We start from the raw sequence: 19,273 nt of genomic DNA on the forward strand, positions 1-19,273 counted from the left end.
TATAATAATAAATATTTAAGAGTGTAATAGGAAAAATAACATCAATGATTTAAACAACTTATATTTTAGTACAATTTATTCTCCAAAACGATTTATAAATAAATAAAATGGAGGGAGTAATATTTGTCATGTATATTTAATGTTTAAAGTTTATTTATGTATATTTAATTGTTTAAAGTTTATTTAAGTATGATATGGTACTTTTTTTATATGATAAATAGGGATGATAATGGGTAGGGTATGAGCAAGGTATTATAGTACTTGTTCACATACCAGCCGTTTAAAAAAATCTTCATCCCCAAATTCATATATGTGTGAGCACTAACGTTTATACTCGTCCTCATACTTTATGAGTATCTAAATATTCATATTCATCTTTGTTTACCCGTATTTATAATAAAAAAATAATCAAACAATTATAATTTATCACACATATAAAAAATTTAAAATTCACATATATATGAAAATAAGAGACTAATATTTTTATCATGACGTATCTTCAATATATTTTTCTATACTTTGATAACAAAATAAATACATTTACTGAATAATCAATAATCAATGTATCTGACTTATATACTGTTTATATACATTATTTTTTAATAAATTTAAAAATTAACTTTTAGATATAATTAAAAAGAAAGTTATAATAAGGAATTGAGAGTGTTTTTCATAGAAAATATTACATTTATAGCTAATATGATAAACTTCGATGTTCAAATAAACTAGAGTCTAGATAATTACTTTCTATGACAAGCACTTATATATAACTAGTGATAGAGAGTTTTAGATAGTGAGAGAGAAATGAAGACAGGCAAAGTTGAAAAGAATGTAACATGGTTTTTGACACTATGTTTTGTGTTAATTTCTCTCATCACAATCTCATTTCCATTTTGTGAATCCTTCGACTATGGCCAAGCCTTGTCCCACAGTCTCCTCTACTTTGAGTCACAACGTTCAGGTCACTTACCCTACAATCAAAGGGTCAATTGGCGTCACCATTCTGGTCTCAGTGATGGCCTAGAACAAGGGGTAGGTACATTCCATACACTTTATGTTATATATATTATGCAGAGTCGTGTCGAACCTTTAAAAGATTTTGTGTATCGATCTGCAATTAGTTTAAGTTGAATTGTGAATTTTTTAAATAGGTTATATTTAATCGTAAATTAACAGTATAATTATGCCTTTGATATTTTATGATATTTTTTTCAATAATATGATTATTGTTTTTGGGCACACATAGGTGGACCTGGTGGGAGGCTACTATGATGCAGGAGATAATGTGAAATTTGGACTACCAATGGCTTTTACCATAACTCTCCTTTCTTGGGCTGCCATAGAATACGGCGAAAAAATCGCGAGCGCCGGCGAATATGCCCATACAATGGAGTCTATCAAATGGGGGACTGACTATTTTATCAAGGCTCACACAAAACCAAATACTTTATGGGTAGAGGTATTTTCTTTTCTAAAATTGTAGTTTAGATTAATTGGATTTCGAAAATTTTCTTGATCAAATTCATTCAATTCAAATGATTTTCTTATTTGATTTTAATTCTCAGGTGGGTGATGGAGAAACAGATCATTATTGTTGGCAGCGACCGGAGGACATGACAACGTCACGAAGAGCTTATAAAATTGACGAAAATAACCCCGGCTCTGAAGTTGCTGGCGAGACCGCGGCAGCCTTAGCATCCGCATCAATTTTGTTTAGAAAAACAAATCCACATTACTCTCAACTACTTTTGCATCATGCACAAGAGGTATATAATATAGATATTAATTAATTAGTTAGTAATTTGATTTAATTTGATTGAAATTAAATTTTAATTGATTGTGATAATGTTGTAGTTGTTTGAGTTTGGTGACAAGTTTAGAGGTAAATATGATGAGAGTGTTGAAGTGGTTAAAGGGTATTATACTTCAGTTAGTGGTTACATGGATGAGTTGTTATGGGCAGCACTATGGTTATATAAGGCTACAGAAAAAGAAGAATATTTGAAATATGTTTTGGAGAATGCTTATGATTTTGGGGGGACTACTTGGGCCATGACAGAGTTTAGTTGGGATGTTAAGTATGCTGGTGTTCAAGCCATTGCTTCAATGGTAAATCCTTCTTTCTCACACTCTTTAAGTTCTATTATATGTTTTAATAAATAGAAAAGGAATTTCTTAAAGTTAATGATGAAAATATTGATAGCATAAAAAGAGATTTGAGCCATTTGTTTTAAATTTACAAAAATAGATTCTTTTTAAAAAAAAAAATTGATTTTTATGAAAATATTTTTAAAAATACTAAAAAAAATCTTATTTTTTATAAATTAAAAGATCAATTTTGATATTGAAGATTAAAGTATGGTCAAATCAAATAATTTTCAAAAAAGGTATATTTCAAAAATAAATTTTATAATATTTATTCAAAATAACTTTTAAATTTAAGTGATTTTTTAAAATTTTAATATCCCAAAAATGTTAAAATAAAAAATTGAAATATCTCAAATATTATTTTATAAAAAAAATATATATTTATTTAAAGTTTTTTTTAAAATTATAATTTTGTAATTTTCTTTAAAAAAAACAAACATATAAACTATTAAAAAAACTGAAACAAATGGATCCTAAATTACTATTAAATTTTTTAAAATAAATAAGCTCTGAAAAACATTTAACTTAAAGGAATTCTATTTGAGATGTATTTTATATTTGAAATAATAATAACATAATCTCTCAACACCCCCTCTAAAATGCAGGGGATTCATAATTTCTTTCATTTTTACAATAAATATATTGTAATTTTTAAAATTCAATGAATAACTAACGTATTTTGTTTAAATATAAATCTGATATATTTATTATTTAATAAATTTCAAAAATTATAACTTATTTATAATAAAAAATAAAAATATAACTTATTTATTATAAAAAAAATAGTTTTTAAAAAAGTAAATTGCAAAACTACCTAATTTTTAAAAATGGATTAAAGTCCACTTGAAAAACAAGTTGTTAATTATTACTCGCTGAACTTATTTATAAGCAAAAATTCTCTTTTTAAATTCATTAGATAATAAATGTATCTTGTCTTTTATGTAGACTAGATACATTCATTATTCAATGAACCTAAAAAGTGAACGTTTGCTTATAAATCAAGCTGGAGTAGTATTATTTTGGTCAGAGCTCCATCATTGATTATTAAAGTGTATTTTGTTTTTAATTACTTATTCTAACTTTCAAGAAAAAATATTTTTAACATTAATTTTATATATGATCAAACTCAATTATAATAAAAATATGTGTTTTAATTTGTCAAATAAAATTGGTTTTGCTTCAAAAGCTTAGTTTTTTTTTTTTTACAAAAAAAAATCACAATTTGATTTGAAACTATATAAATTTGATTTTGTATTGAGTTCAAAATTTTACTTTTAACTTTTTTTTTTTGGAAAAATTTACTTTAAGTTTTACAATCATATATCTCTTTATTATTATTATTATTATTATTATTATTATTATTATTATTATTATTATTATTATTATTATTATTATTATTATTATTATTATTATTATAGACTCTATATGGTCTTATCTATATGAAAATATTTATTTAGATTCATTGAATACATGATGTATTTGGTTTTCATATTTTCTAGATATATTAATTATTCAATGTTTTTAAGAAATAAATTTTTTCTTATAAATAAAATCAAATAAAATATTTTTAAAAAATTTAATTGATATAGATTGTTGGTATGAAATTCTTACATTGTCACCATATAACATATATTCATAAATATGACTTCTTAATTATTATAATAAAAGTCAAAACATTATTTACATCGCATATATAAGTTAAATCTTTTTTTAAATATACTAACATTTTCTTTTAACAGCTTCTTATGGAAGAAAAATACAAAAAACATAAAGTAATACTCGAACAATATCGTTCAAAAGCAAATCATTACATTTGTGCATGTCTTAACCTCAACAACGCAAGTAAGAATAATGTGGATCGCACTCCAGGAGGGTTACTATATATTCGTCAATGGAACAATATACAATACGTAGCAAATGCAGCATTTCTTCTCACAATATACTCAGATCACCTCTTAGCCTCAAATCAAAAGCTACAATGCCAAAAAAGTGAAGTAGATCCTAATGAAATCTTTTCATTTGCAAAATCACAAGTTGATTATATATTGGGTTCTAATCCAATGAATATGAGTTATATGGTCGGCTATGGTCCCAAATTCCCACAAAGGGTGCATCATAGGGGTGCATCCATTGAATCCTATAGAGAAAATAAGGGTTTTATTGGATGCACTCAAGGATTTGATAATTGGTATGGAAATCCTAAGCCCAATCCAAACATACTCATTGGTGCCCTTGTTGGTGGGCCTGATAATAATGACCAATTTAGAGATGCAAGAGGAAATTACGAGCAATTGGAGGCTTGCACATACAATACTGCTGCACTTGTAGGGGTTTTTGCTAGATTATATAATTTAGAGTAACCAATTTTTATAACTCGTAACTAAATAACATTATAGATAAATAAAATTTGGTATAGTGTATTATTAATGTTGTTATTGAATAGTGCTTATTTAGACAAAGCTCTTGTATCTTTAGTATATATAGTAAGATATAAACTATATATTAATGCATTCAAAGTCTAGAACATGATTTGAATAACTAAACTATATATTAATGCATTCAAAGTCTAGAACATGATTTGAATAACTAATTGATTGTTTATATTTGTTAGGATTTGTAGCTTTTGATCAAACATGATTTTTAAATGTGATTGTGATTTTTACACTGAAATTTATTGTTCAACTCACTTTTGCAAGAATTTCTCCAAACATAAATCACTTTACCTTTAACTCACTTTTATCCATAATTAATTTTATATAATCAATTCACTCAAAATCAACTTTTTTCACCGTAAAACCAAACACACGCTACATCAGTTATTCTCTGACCAAGTTCTTTCCTCAAAAATTTGATTTCATCTTGCAAAACCATTAGTTTAGTAAAATGAAGCTTTTTTCTGTTTCAATTTTTTAGTTTTAAATCACATTACTTTTTTTTAAGTCATTGTTTCTATACTCGCGATTTCCCAATTTATAGGTTAATTTGTTTTTCAATTGGGACAAACTTGCAATATCAAAATGTAGTCGATCTTTCTCCTTGAAGAACTTATAGACTACAAATTAAGCATCTTTATCTTCAATTTTCTCACTCCGTCCTCATGGTTAATATCATTTTCCTCACTTATTATAATCAAGGTTTCTAACTGACATTCATGTTTTAATTACCCTCTTTTTTGACATTGCAAATTTGCAACTGATGAGTCATAGATGACTTACTTCTATGGTCCTTAAAATTCTAATTTCATCCTTTAAATCTTGTCCTTTTTATGAGTGGCTTCAAGTTGCTCAGTCAAATTTGTAATCTTGTTGACAATTCCTAGAATATGAATATCTAAATCCACAATTTATTTTTGCAACTGCACTATTTTCAAATTTATTTTTTCCCACACATTATGAAGCAACTTCTCACTTTCTTTAATTTGACATTCAACTTGAAAATATCTTCTTTTGAAATTTCCTTTTGTTTATTCAACACCTCTTATTTTAGCTACAATTCTCCGTGCACTTTATCAAACTGACCCTTTTTCTAATTTAATTCTCCCTACACATTACCAAGTTGTTTCTCACTTTTTAAAATTTGAATATACAACTTAAAAGTATCTTCTCCCAAAAGCTCGTTTTGTTCATGCAACTCATACTCTTTTTAAGCTCTATTTTTTTGGTCACAACATCATTATGACCATCATTATTCTAAACTTGAAATATCAACTTATTAATCTCTTGTTCTAAAAGATAAAACTTGAAATAAGAAACTCTTAGATTTTCTTCCTTTTCAATGAACACTTTGAGCAAATCGAAATAACGTCTATTGTGCGTCTCCCACAAAATACACTACCCATGTTTTTTGGTAACACCGCAAAAATAATTAAAATATTACTATTATTATTGTTATTTCAATCTTTTATATTTTTAAGATTTTATCATTATTATTTTCATTGGTAATAGTAATAATGTCATCATCATTATTATTATTATTATTATTAATGTCATTACTATTGTTATTATTATTATTATTATTATTATTATTAATATTATTATTATTATTATCACTATTTCAATTTTATAGTATTTTTATGATTTTGTTATTATTATTATTATCATTATTATTAACATGATTATTTAAAATTCATTTTATAATTTAGAACTATTAGAAATAATAGGGATGGAATTTGAAGAAGAAAGAAATATAGAGAAAAAATAGAAAATGGGAGAAAAATAGTGTAAGTAAAGAGAGAAAAATGAGAGAAAAGAGAGAAAAATATAGAGAAAAATAAAGAAATAGAGAAAAGAGAGAATTTTGTATTAGGAGGCATTTGAAAGACTCCGCCTCAACTCAGAGGACTTAAAACCCTTCAAAGGTTCGATGTTTGTGTTCTTTGATTGAACAAGTACAAGTAAAGAGATACGTCACTTTAAAGATCACTTTCAGAGAGCAAGACCATGCCAAAGAAATAAAGGTCAAGTATTTGATTATTGATGTTCCCCCTTCCTGCTATATAACTAATGGACGGTCAACTTTTAACCAGTTGGTCGCCGCCTTGTCTATTTTGTATTTATGCATGAAGTACCTGCTCTCTAATGGGCGAGTAAGAGTTATCAAAGGAGATTAGAAGATCTCTAGAAATTTGTATGTAGAGAGTCCTAAACTGAAAAGGGTCTGCACTCTAGGCGTTATAAAAGAAAGAAACTTCCATAAGAATAGGATAATGGTCAAATATGGATTTAGGGAGGGTGGTACAGGATGAAGAATTACAAACATTAACCCAATTTTGATTATATAAAACTCTATCAAGCCTTTTCTCAACAAAAGCATTACAATGTTCTACCATTGGACCATGTGAAGAAAGCACCACTAATAGGGATATCTACCATGCAATTTAAATTAAACCAGGACTGAAAATTAAAAATAGAACCCCTAAAGGGGGAGTGAGATCATGAGTGTTCATGAGCTCCTAATATGGCATTAAAGTATCCAACAAAGCACCAAAGGATAAAGTGATTTTAGTGAAGGTTAGATAAATCATTCCAAAGACCTCTTTTATGGACATGGCAAGTTGAAACATAAATGGCTGTTATACCTAACAAAGTTTAATCTTCCTCTACAGTAAAAGAATTAAATTGATCAAAAGAGCAAAGAATTTGAGGATTGTGCTGAATGGAACAAATGCACCATATATTAGAAAGTTTGGGGTGCCTGGTGTTGGTTGCAAACATTTTAAGGTTAAGAGAGTTGAGGAAGTTAGGAGGAAAAAAATTTCAAATTCGTCCAAGGTTCAACTAGGAAACAAAAGTCAGTTTTATGAGTTCTAAGAATGTTTTTAAGGACCAATTTTGTGGAAACATTGGCCAAACCTCGTGCATTTCAAAAAAATGCATTTCATGATGATTGTTTTTGGGCACGAGATTGAGATCTGGTTAGGTAGGTGGTTTTGGACTTGGAATTTTGTCTTAGCTTTTTCTTTCTAGATTTTGTTAATGCTAGTTTGAATTTGGCAAGTTTGCCCATGAGTTATGCAAAAATCTAGTGTTTTCCTTCTGTATGTCTGTATTAAATTCTTAAGTATCATCATTAACTTTAGTAACATCCACAATTCAGACTTCTGAGCTTTTGTGATCACTTGAATTCCCACTCTTGCTTTGAACTCTCAGGTGAATCTCAAAATTATGAGCTTTATCTATGTTAATCTCTTCCTCATGATAAAAATTAGGTTCAACATTATTCTACAATTAGTCCTGAACCTCCAATTCTTTATTCACTCCACTAGTTTCTCCACCCTTATGAAGAGTATGCTTTTTGTGAAGGCAAATGCATAATACCTTTTAAGGGCTCCAAATTCTGGACAAGGGCAGTTTCAAAGGTTTCATCTTGTTTTTTCCTCTCTTTAACAGGAACATAAGTTTTGGTATAATTAGGTTTTAAATTTGGAGGTTTTCCTTTCATACCATTAGACCAGTTCTTCATTTACAAATTACTAATAAAATGCCCAATGCAGTGACTAGCAGAACAAAATTCAGATATTCTCTCATAATTCAATTTCAACGAAAAAGCAAATCTTACTCTTTCCAATAGAAAATTGAAAGTAAGATCTTTAGCAAAGTCAATGTTTACTAATACTCTAATAAAGTGACCATAAGGCCTATCAAAAGGGGACTTGTTTGAAGAGGAATTTATACAAATAGGAATACCTATACTACTTGCAATTGCAAATATAATTTTGGACCTCCAATATTCACGAGAGAGCCCATGAATACGAATCTAAACCTGGGTAGAAGTTTTTCCAATAATTGCGGGGTTGAAATCTTTTCCCCAAGGGAAAAACTTCAAGACACCTGGACTCAGATTCAATGAGCTTGCTGAACAGACTCTGCAGACATTGAACTCCCCACTTACCGATTGAACTCCAGAGGGTTACAAGTTTTGCTCTTAAACCTACCACAGTTAAGGGAGTTGTACCCATCAGCCAAATGATGCGTCCATGAAGATTATGCTTACAGGACTCCAAACCCATAATGTATTCTTCTTTAGGGATGAATATGGAAATTCTATCTCCCTTTACACAAGGGATAAGAAGCTGGCTTAGAGGAATGTCAGACACATTAGAAATGACTTCATGGAAGAGAATGAAAAATGGTTTTTATTAAAGATGAAAATCAAGAAGAAGAGATTAGGTCAACAGTCCGCAAGTCGTTATTCTCCCCTTTTGAAACTTAAAAATAATAACTAAATATCAACACATATGAGTTCTTGAATTTGTAGTTGCAAACTTATTTTATATATATTTTTTATTGTAAATAGTTATAGTAAATTAGTAATAGATAAAGAAATCAAATAGGTTAAAAAAAAATCACCAAAAAATATAGCTGAAAATATAGGGCCCGTTTGTTTTGGTTTTTTTTAAAAATGATTTTTATAGTGTTACAAAATTTTGTGAAAAAAAATTTTACAAAGAAATTTTTTATAAAAGCTTCAAATGAAAATTTTGTTTGAATAGTTATTCTTAAAATGTGATTTTAGGTATTTCATCTATTTATGGGGAAAAAATTTGGATATCAAAATTTCAAAAAATCACTTAATTTTGAAGCTATTTCAAATAGATTTTCATAAAAATCATTTTTGAAATACAACTTTTTGAAAAAATTATGATTTTGACTAAGTTTTGGTTTTCAATTATGTATGTTTATGTTATAGAATGTCAAATTAAGTGTTTCATTTTAGAAAAAACGAATATAAAAAATCTTGTAATATTTTAAAAAACGGTTTTAAAAAATCTATTCTAAAAAATACAATGAAAAAATCCATTTTTTTAAAGCTGAAACAAACTGATCCATAATCACAAAAATAAATTAAAAAAGAAAAAAGAAAAAAGAAAAAGGACATTTTGTTTCCCGCAACAAACAGTAACACCATTAGACCAAAAAACCAAACCCTGCATTTCTTCTACATCGTGTTGAAACAAAGTCAATAATACTCGTTTCTTTACATTCTCCAAACTCAACTCAACCCTAAAACCGAATCAATGTCGTCTTCAGAGATTCTCCAACAACTCGAATCTCTCAAGGAAGAAAAGTCCAAAATCGACCACAAAATTTCACTTCTCGAAGCTCAATTGAAGGAAATTAATCTCCAAAACGGCGCCGCTGCATCATCATCATCATCATCCAATGGCTCTGTACGGTACCCTACTAATGGATTAGAGCCTCACATGATTCATAGATACAGTCGCCACCTTGTTCTTCCTTCCTTTGGTGTTCAAGGTACAAATCTAAGGGTACTCATTATCTTTACTTGGGTTCTGTTTAGTTAAGCAACTTAATTAAGCACTTATTGTGGAAGTGCTTTTAAATAAGTTATTTTGTTGTTATATAGCAAAATATTAAATAAAGTTAAGGTATAAGTTGTTTTCTTTAGTTGTTCTATGAAAATAAGCTAAGAGGTGTAGAATTGATTTTGATGTGTTTGGTTTTCTAAATGTAGAATTGATTATGCATGCAGAATTGACTCTAATAAAGTTATGATTTGTAGTTTTTGAGTCTAAATGTGATTTTTTACTCTGATATTTACTGATCGGGCTCACCACACCTATTCAATAATGTATGCAAACATAAATCACTTTAGATTCGATTCACTTTTAGGTAACATCAATTCGACTGAATTAGTTTATTCAAAATTAGTTTTTGTCACCGCAGATGTCATTAAATAAATTCAAGTGAATCAATTCAAACAGAGCTTGGAATATCGTAATTGATTTTGGATTGCAATTGCTTTATAGAGATTAGAAGTATTTAAGTTTTGCTAATTCATAAGCTTTGAAAATTGTTTTATCTTCTTCATTATAGCTCCTTGAGCACACACACATTTTTGAATGACACTGTTTTTCATTCTTTTGTTGCACAGGACAAGCGAATTTGTTGAAGTCGTCAATTTTAGTTGTGGGAGCTGGAGGGCTTGGTGCTTCTGCATTGTTATATTTTGCAGCTTCTGGCGTTGGTAAAATATGACACTTTTTCTAAAGATTTTTGCCTTATTTTATAATCTATAAGCTTGTTAAAGCTTACATTTTGAAAATTTTACTCAGGTAAACTAGGTGTTCTTGATCATGACAAGGTTGAGTTGAATAATATGCATAGACAGGTAATGTTTTTTTCCAAAATTGTGACATGGCCTGTGCAACTTGTAGTTTGTGCATTGTTCACGTGTGTTGTATGGCGGTGTTTGCATTTTTCCGAGTACAAGTTATTCTGAACATGCATCTTATTCAGTTCAACTCATTCGTGATGTTTTTAGATTATACACACGGAAGCATATATTGGTCAGCCAAAAGTGAAATCCGCCGCTGCTGCATGTCGCTCGTATGTTTCTCTCTTTAATCTTACCTACAATTCATGTTGATTTCCGGTCAAATGTTTGTACAACTTTGTATCACAATTGTTGGAACATGGAACTAAGTTTTTATTAATATTTAGGATCAACTCGTCTATTGAAGTCGTGGAACATGAAGAAGCTTTGAAGAATTCCAATGCTTTGGAAATTTTCAGCAAGTACGTTTCCTTTCTATAATAAGACCGATCTTTCTTTTTTCTTGAGACCTGTTTTCTTTTATGCTTACTTTTTTCATTTCCCTTTGAATATTACCGCTGAATCCGCGTGGCGTGATATCTTTTATTATCTTGAATTTGCTAGATACGATATAATAGTGGATGCAACAGATAATGCTCCCACCCGGTATTTGATCAGTGACTGCTGCGTCGTACTAGGAAAGGTACATCTTAATGTAGATCGGTCTCTTCCCCCCAAATTTATTTTCCTATAAATCATATTTCCTATCTTGAATTTGCACAAGTACAACATAAGTTACTTCTATTGAAACTTTTTTTTTAATTGCTTTCGTTGTACACGTGCAGCCCCTTGTATCAGGTGCGGCTGTGGGATTGGAAGGACAGGTATACATCTAATTATTTTTTATTCTACCATTTAAGTTCACGGAGAAACTTGTACTCTTAGTTGCTTTATTATATCGTATTAATTCGAGGTATACTCATGGCAAAAACGTATGATACAGCTTACTATCTACAATCACAATGGTGGTCCTTGCTTTCGATGCCTCTTTCCAACTCCACCACCTAGAGCAGCATGCCAAAGTTGTGCTGATGGTGGAGTACTAGGAGTAGGTATGCTCTCTTCTTTGGCAATACCAAAAAAATTATCTGATTGTTTAATTCTTGTACAAGTTTCTTTAAGCCAAGCTCTGATTACTAAATGCAGAGTTTTTATCATCCGCGTTTATCCTTTTAAATACTTATCATTCATGTTTCAACTTACATTGCTATTTCAATTTGATCTGAATTTCAGTTCCCGGTATAATTGGTTGTCTCCAAGCACTTGAGGCAATTAAGATTGCGGCTTCTGTTGGTGAGCCACTCTCTGGAAGGATGCTTCTCTTTGATGCATTGGCTGCACGGATCCGTATTGTATGTTCATAGCTTTTATCAATGATAGTAATGGAATGCTTGTTTTTGAAGGATGCATTATGAGAAAGAAATATTAAAATTATGGATTAAGATCTAATGTCTATGGTAAGAGCTTATATAATCTTATTGCACAGGTTAAAATCAGAGGAAGGTCTCCACAATGTGAAGCTTGTGGAGAAAATGCAATAATGAATCAGCAGTACTTTCGAGAATTTGATTATGAGAAGTTCACTCAAACTCCCTTGTCTGAGGTATGGTTTCTTTTACTATTGCCTTGAGTTTTCAAAGCAAATCCCCTCTCTGTAGCACCGACACCTTTGAGAAAAGGTGTGTCTGTGTTAGTGTCGGTCTCCGAAACTGAAATCGACACTTGTGATTCCGTTTAATTTTTTCATTTTTTCAAATTATTACCGGTGTCGACTTGTCAGTGTCGGTGTCGTGTTTCCGGTGTCCATGATTCATAGAATCCTCTGCATTCAGACGTAGTTGTTTACATTTAGTTGTTTTTTATTTTGCATTTTCTATATTGGAGGTAAAATAAATTCCTCAAAAGACTACAAAATGTCTTCCTGCATTTGATTTTTGAGTTGCTACGATTTCTGTATGCCATTTTCAAGTGGTGGTCACATATCAATGGTTCTAAGTCCTAAGATGTTTGAAGCTTCGAATAAGAACTTACACCTCACTAATTGGCCCAAACAATCCTTCTTATTAGGGTTGACATCAGGTTGACCCAATTGAAATGACTTTTGCTAACCAAATATTAGCTGTCTGTTTGGATGCGAGGAGAAGTATAGAAGAGAGAAAGAGGTGAGAAAGAGTGTGGAAAGAGAGAAAGAGATGAGAAATAGAGTGAATTTGATATAATGTTTGGTATAAGAGAGAAAGAAGAGAAATAGGAAAGAGAGAATGATAATGATTTAAGAAATTGACAATATAGTCCTTATCTTAAAAAAGTCATTCTCATCACATTTTTTTCAAAAAATATTAATCATATAATTTGTTTATTATAATTTATTTGTTAAATTAATTAAATTAGAGAGTTGAAAAAAACAAGTAAAATGGCTTGAGACATTAAAATAGAAAAAATAAGCTTTGCATTCAAGAAATATGGCATAAATAATTCATTGTGCTGGAATAATTGGCATAAATTGAATGGATAATAATAACAAGGGTAAAATAGAAAACTCACAAGTAAAAAGCCTCGCCTTTCTCTTTCTCTTCAGTTTTGGGAAGAAATGAAAAAATGGTGGGGCCCACATTAAATTAGCCTCTCTCTTCAAGTTCTTTCCAAACCAAACAAGAGAAGTGTTAATCTCTCTTCAACTTCTCTCTCACCAACTTCTCTCTCCCCTATTTCTTCTAAAACAAACACACCCTAGAAGTTAGTTTTGGTATCAAGCGGCATTGCCAATTCGGATCGCAGAAAATAGTAGTTTGTTCCAATTCCGCCTAGTGGTTTTGTACTAAATAGCGTATTGAGGAACAATAAGAATTTGTTAAAATTTCTCTACACTAAAGCACTGCAATGCTGCCATTTAACAACACTGCTATTCAGTATAATGAAGATTGAGTGCTGGATCGTAGGATTTTACATGCCATGACTGCCAAAGCGCGATATGATCACAGCAAGATCGTTTTCATCGTCGGCGTGGTCAAGATCAAGATCTTTGAAGCAAGATTGTAAAACAAAAACATGCTGTATTTTTTGTGTTGGGTCTGTCTAATTAGGTCAGGCTTTTCCCTTCGGTAGGATCTTACGTGCCGTGCGCTACGATTTTAGTTTTATGATCTTTCACCAGCCGCCGGATCCTACTTTAAGATCTCGTGCTTGACTTCATTACTGCTATCAATGAAAGTTATAACCTGCTAGCCAAGACATACACATACACTAATACAAAAATTAGCTTTACACCGACATCTAACGAAAACTCAATACGTTGAGTTCTCATTGAATATCATTATAAAACTAATCAACACTTGTGGTAGGGTGCATATCTCTATTAAACTGAATATTTTTCATATCATTAACGCATTCTTTTTCCATGCAAATGCAGGCTCCATTGAAGTTAAATCTACTTTCTAGTGAGTCAAGAATCAGCAGCAAGGAGTACAACGAAATCCTTCTCAACAAGGAACCACACGTTCTTGTCGATGTTAGACCGGCTCACCATTTCAAGATTGTGTCTCTTCCAAATTCCGTCAACATTCCATACGCAGATATAGAGTTTAAGTTGCCTGAAATATCATCAATTTTGAAGAAAGATGAAGATGAAAAAAGTCCGGAATTGTATGTTGTATGCAGAAGAGGAAATGATTCTCAAAGGGCTGTTCAATATCTTCACAAAATGGGGTTTGCTTCTGCTAAGGATATTGTTGGAGGTTTGGAGGCTTGGGCTAAAAATGTTGATCCTAACTTCCCCACTTATTAGCTATGTAGTTAAATTTTGATCAAGTTTTATACTTCTAACTTGATTATTATATATATTTTTAGGGGTGCTGTATTCATTTTCCTTGTATTTTTCACCTTATTTTTAGAATCCTTTGAGAAACTTTTGCATTGATTAGAACATTTTTCACCTTATTTTCCTTGTAATGGATTGGTTTACACTACAACTTAATCTTTATCCTTTCTACCTAGTCTTTTTTTGATGGGGTATTCTGTTTTTAGAAAATTTTCAATTCATCCTATTCCTTTTTTAGGGACTTCCTAAAACTTCACATCGATCTGGTTCGAAAGGATTCATCCAGACACCTTGTCTCAAAAAACACTTTAGGAACATACCATTCAGAAGCGTTAAAACAAACATGGGAGTTAACCTAAAATTTTCGAAGTAAATAGCATAGACATTGAGAGAATACATTGTCACTAATTCCTTTGCTTTGATCCCAATGAAATGATATAATACTGTATTTCCTTTGCTTTGATTCATTCTGGTTTCTCACTAGCTTCTAAACCACCCTACATAAACTCAGTTACCACCAACAATAAAACTATTATTCTTATTGACTCTACAATTCAACTTGCATGGATTTTACTCTACAATTCAACTTGCATGGATTTTACTGTTATTGTTGCCGATGTTGTATCGCCTTATTATGCAGTAAAAGAACTAACATTTCAATGTTTAGTGATTTTAGTAACTTTTGTTTAGCCTCGAAAAATTACTAAATTGGATACTTAACATCAACCGAATATTTATCAGCACTAATCTTCACAAGAGAATGTCTTATAAGGACTAAATATATTTACCTTTTAATTTTTCTTAATAGTATACTTTGGTCATGCTGCACTATGGTAAATAGAAAAACTTGCATATCAAAAGTTAATACTAATGTCTAAAAATTATTTTTCCCTCTCTTTCTCACTTTATATGTGAGACTCTCATACCAACACAGGAGACGAAAACAAGTCAACAAAGATAACAACTGAGACAATTTATCATCTTGATCACTTGGAAAGTGAATGCATCTTTCACCAACCAAGAAGCAAAACCTTTAACAGAGCCATCCTAATGTATAAACCATTCTTTGCCTGCCTAAAATAAGCGGCTCTAGGATCATTATCGACATCAGCTTCGATCTGCATCAAATAAAATAGACCAAATTAGGTTATATAATGAATTTGAACGTAAAAATATCATACGACATGGTTGTATTGTGTACTTACTTCGTCGAGTTTTGGAAGAGGGTGCATTACAACAGCATGATTTTGCATCACCTTTAGAACATCTTGATTCACGATATACTTTCCTCTTGCTTCTTCGTAAAGGTTAAGTTTCTCTCCAAATCTTTCCTTCTGAATGCGAGTTTGATAAACCACGTCACATTTAGAAGCCACTTCCATCAAATCGGAACTTTCTTCCCACTCCACTCCTTTTGATGTCAGATACTCTTTTATGTCATCCTGTAAAAGAAAACTCCATAGCTCAGCAGCATGTCGTGTATCGTGTTCATGATATCATAACTAAGCATTTGCAGTGAAACAATTACCTTCATTTTAACCACGTTAGGAGATACAAAATATAATTTAACGTCACGGTACTTGGCAAGTAAGTATGCAAGTGAGCGAACTGTCCTTCCATTAGCAAGGTCTCCGACAAGCCCAACTTTAATTCCATCCAGTTTTCCTATCTCTCTTTCAATGGTATAAACGTCTAACAATGCCTGAGAAGTTTGAAAGAAAGCGAGAGTTTGAGCATAATAGTACCATTCATTTGCTTTTTAAGAGATAGAAATGTATCATCCTAATATGTTTCTATCTTAATTGGTTAAATAGGGTCTCTAATTATTTTGTCATGGTTGAACCGTGACTAACATACATAGGGTCTCCAAAAACTTAAGACGACTTTGCTGTATGATGGAAAATTCATTCAAACCTGGCTGGGATGCTGTCCTGGGCCATCCCCAGCATTGATAACTGGAATGTTAGCGGTTGCTGCAGCTCTTCTCGCTGCACCACTTTCAAAGTGGCGCAATACAATTATATCAGAGTAACCTTCAACTGTTCTTATAGTATCTGCAATAAGAAAATTCGTATGAAAAAACATAAAAAAACTGAAATGAATCCACAAATGAACTTTGTTTTTTGTCATATAAAACGGCATACGCACCTTCAAGCGTCTCTCCTTTAGCCGCAGACGAAAACTCCCTAGCATTTTCAGTTGTGAGAACATCACCACCTAATCTTTTCATAGCAGACTCAAACGAAAGCCTAGTTCTAGTAGAAGGCTCATAAAACAACGTCGCCATGAGGTAACCCTTAAGCATCTGACTACCCGGCGAGTTACCCCTAATATTCTCCATACTCCGAGCAACTTCAAATATAGCCCCGAGAGTTTCTCTATCAAACTGTTGAGCTTCAATCACATCATCAAGTTGAAACTTTTGCCCAACAGAAAACAAAGGTGCACTCTCAACTTGAAGTGCACCAGCCCGACACAAAAGTTTCGATTTTTCCGAAACTCCAACCTGCCCACTTGATGAAATTGACATCGAACGACTCGACGTCCACGGCCGGTTCAGTAAACAACAAGCAGAGGCTTTTGAAGTCATCTTTGGGTTAGAAACTCCCACATGCATAGAGCATGAGAATAACATAGAAGCAACTGTCATTGTGTTTTGTTCTATACAATAATCAGCTACAAAACACAAAACAAAACACAGAACAAAGTCATGTAATGTTTGCTATGAACTATTACAACATCATTTATAAATTACAACTTACATAGAAGCATACCAAAAACAATGAATTTAATACTCAAAAGCAAAAGGGTATGAGTATGAAAGTAACATGATATACTTTTTTAATACAACAAAAAATCACATGAATCCAAACACGGTTCAAAAAGAGACAAAAGAAGAATCACCTGAAATCTAATACGGATTAGAAAGAGACGGCAACAGAATCTAGAGTGAAAACACAACAAGTTATTGAAGATAATAGAATGAATTTGATGAATAAAACAGAGATATTATGATGAAATGGGAGGAATAAAAAGTGTACCGCGAATGTTGTATTTTGAAGACACGCGAAAGCAACGGCTTGAAAACAAAGATTCCACTGTGTTTGTCTGTCTGTGAATATAGAGAGATGCGTCAAGAGAAGACGGCTTTGTCGAAACTAAAACCTTTGTTTACTTAATGGGGCAAAAAAATTTGTGTAGCCCAATCTGTTTCTTACATTACTTTTGGGCCGGGTCGGGTCGGGTTGGGCTTATCTTCTAAAGGACATTTTCATGTGACAAATATACATGTTATTCTATACATATACCCCTCATTTCCAAATGACATTTATTTTAACTTTTTCTTTCTTAAATTACTTAATAAAATATTTCGAGTTTTTATTGATTGAACAAAAAACATGTGAAGGAGATTATTGAAATAGACATGGCTAGGTTAGACGCCATCACCGCATATCGAATGTTGCAACTATTGTGCTCCTTGAACCAGGGATGTTGATTTTGAATCGGCGTCGTTATTCTCTGATATGAAGGATCAGAGAATGTGGCAATTGCATGGTTATCACTCAACACCCAAGTTAGTTTAGGGTTAAAGATAGTAATAGTGGAAGTGAGAATTAGAGATTGTGTACCTGAAAATCCTTTGTAAAGGATTTTCAGGTACACCTTGGACTCGATGGAGTAGGTTAGATAAATGTGCCTAGTGTAATTGAGACTTTGGCCGGCATGAAACATAAATCAAAAGAAGTAAATGAATGGAAGGTATATAAAATTTTATTGAACAACTATGACCTTTCAATCCATTTCAGTTAAAATTTGATTCCGTGTAATTTTCTTTCTCATCATTGTCTCATTCTTCTTCTCTATTTCTTTCTTCTTCTTTATTGGATTCATCATTAACCCCACTATATTTCATAAGATTTGAGATATTTCCGAATAATATTTCCATGTTCTCTCATGCACCACTTTTGAATCTCGTATTGTTATATGGTGTCATAAAGGATCCAATTGTTAGGAAACTTCGTCGAATTTCTCCAAATCCAAATTAGTGAAAAGCAATAAATATGGAATAGTAAAACACAAAGATTGATAAATGAAGTTCAGTCAAGGCTCGTCAAATAGATAAAAAGTACACTCAAAAGTACAAAGTTGATTATTATGAAGTATTTGCACTAGTAACGAGGCATGGCATGATAGTAATAGTGTTCTGGGCCGATCAAAAAGATCCGTTCCACAAGCTAATAAAGGATTCGTTCCACCAATAATCTTCCTAGTCAGTGAAGACAATTACTTTTACGATTCCAAGAGATTTCAAGCATAAAACACATCCAACGGTCATCCGTAAATAACGACGAGCAAATGGCTAGTTTGTTATTTTCCCCTCTCTATATATATAGAGTAGGCTCTAAATCAAGGTAACAAGTTTCAAAGAATTTCATTTCACTCTTCTTCTTCATATATTAACTTGGGCTTGGAGTGCTAACTTTGTAGGTACCCCCACTCAACTGCATCGGAGGCTACGATCCACTATCACCTCCATTCAAACTTCTCATTTCTGGTTCCAAGATGGAACAATATCGTAGTCTATGGGAATCAACTAGTGATTCCTACGATTTCCATAAACTCATATTTGTTATTCGAATTTCGTAATTCGTAACTCTTTATGATCACCGGTGTAATTAATTGTAATCGAAA

The 19,273-nt window shown here is 31.4% G+C and overlaps 3 protein-coding genes across 4 annotated transcripts; 2 read left to right on the forward strand and 1 right to left on the reverse strand.

Moving 5' to 3' along the window:
• Window positions 1-804: 804 nt before the first annotated feature.
• On the forward strand, window positions 805-4,508 carry LOC131619671 (endoglucanase 11-like). Its single transcript, XM_058890743.1, has 5 exons — window positions 805-1,032; window positions 1,247-1,459; window positions 1,566-1,766; window positions 1,855-2,109; window positions 3,888-4,508. Exons 1-5 carry the CDS (start codon window positions 805-807, stop codon window positions 4,506-4,508), a joined length of 1,518 nt encoding a protein of 505 aa, XP_058746726.1.
• Window positions 4,509-9,540: 5,032 nt separating this feature from the next.
• LOC131615786 (adenylyltransferase and sulfurtransferase MOCS3-like) lies at window positions 9,541-14,786 on the forward strand. Its single transcript, XM_058886943.1, has 11 exons — window positions 9,541-9,902; window positions 10,543-10,635; window positions 10,724-10,779; window positions 10,933-10,997; window positions 11,112-11,186; window positions 11,329-11,407; window positions 11,550-11,588; window positions 11,708-11,816; window positions 11,998-12,116; window positions 12,251-12,367; window positions 14,174-14,786. The coding sequence occupies exons 1-11, from the start codon at window positions 9,665-9,667 to the stop codon at window positions 14,546-14,548; spliced, it is 1,365 nt and encodes a 454-aa protein (XP_058742926.1). The 5' UTR covers window positions 9,541-9,664; the 3' UTR covers window positions 14,549-14,786.
• A 556-nt stretch (window positions 14,787-15,342) lies between these two features.
• Window positions 15,343-17,745, reverse strand: LOC131615787 (aspartate carbamoyltransferase 1, chloroplastic-like). 2 transcript variants are annotated; one of them, XM_058886945.1, is made up of 7 exons: window positions 17,623-17,745; window positions 17,486-17,525; window positions 16,730-17,257; window positions 16,496-16,635; window positions 16,110-16,283; window positions 15,787-16,023; window positions 15,343-15,699 (listed from the first exon to the last, which is right to left on the reverse strand). In XM_058886945.1, the coding sequence occupies exons 3-7, from the start codon at window positions 17,229-17,231 to the stop codon at window positions 15,592-15,594; spliced, it is 1,161 nt and encodes a 386-aa protein (XP_058742928.1). In that variant the 5' UTR covers window positions 17,232-17,257; window positions 17,486-17,525; window positions 17,623-17,745; the 3' UTR covers window positions 15,343-15,591. The 2 variants fall into 2 exon arrangements, with proteins under 2 accessions (XP_058742928.1, XP_058742929.1); XM_058886946.1 differs by lacking the exon at window positions 17,486-17,525 and having other exon boundaries at window positions 17,623-17,742.
• Between the last annotated feature and the right edge of the window lie 1,528 nt (window positions 17,746-19,273).

This window comes from Vicia villosa, linkage group LG7 (genome assembly GCF_029867415.1).
Source record: "Vicia villosa cultivar HV-30 ecotype Madison, WI linkage group LG7, Vvil1.0, whole genome shotgun sequence".
Taxonomy (NCBI): Eukaryota; Viridiplantae; Streptophyta; class Magnoliopsida; order Fabales; family Fabaceae; genus Vicia; species Vicia villosa.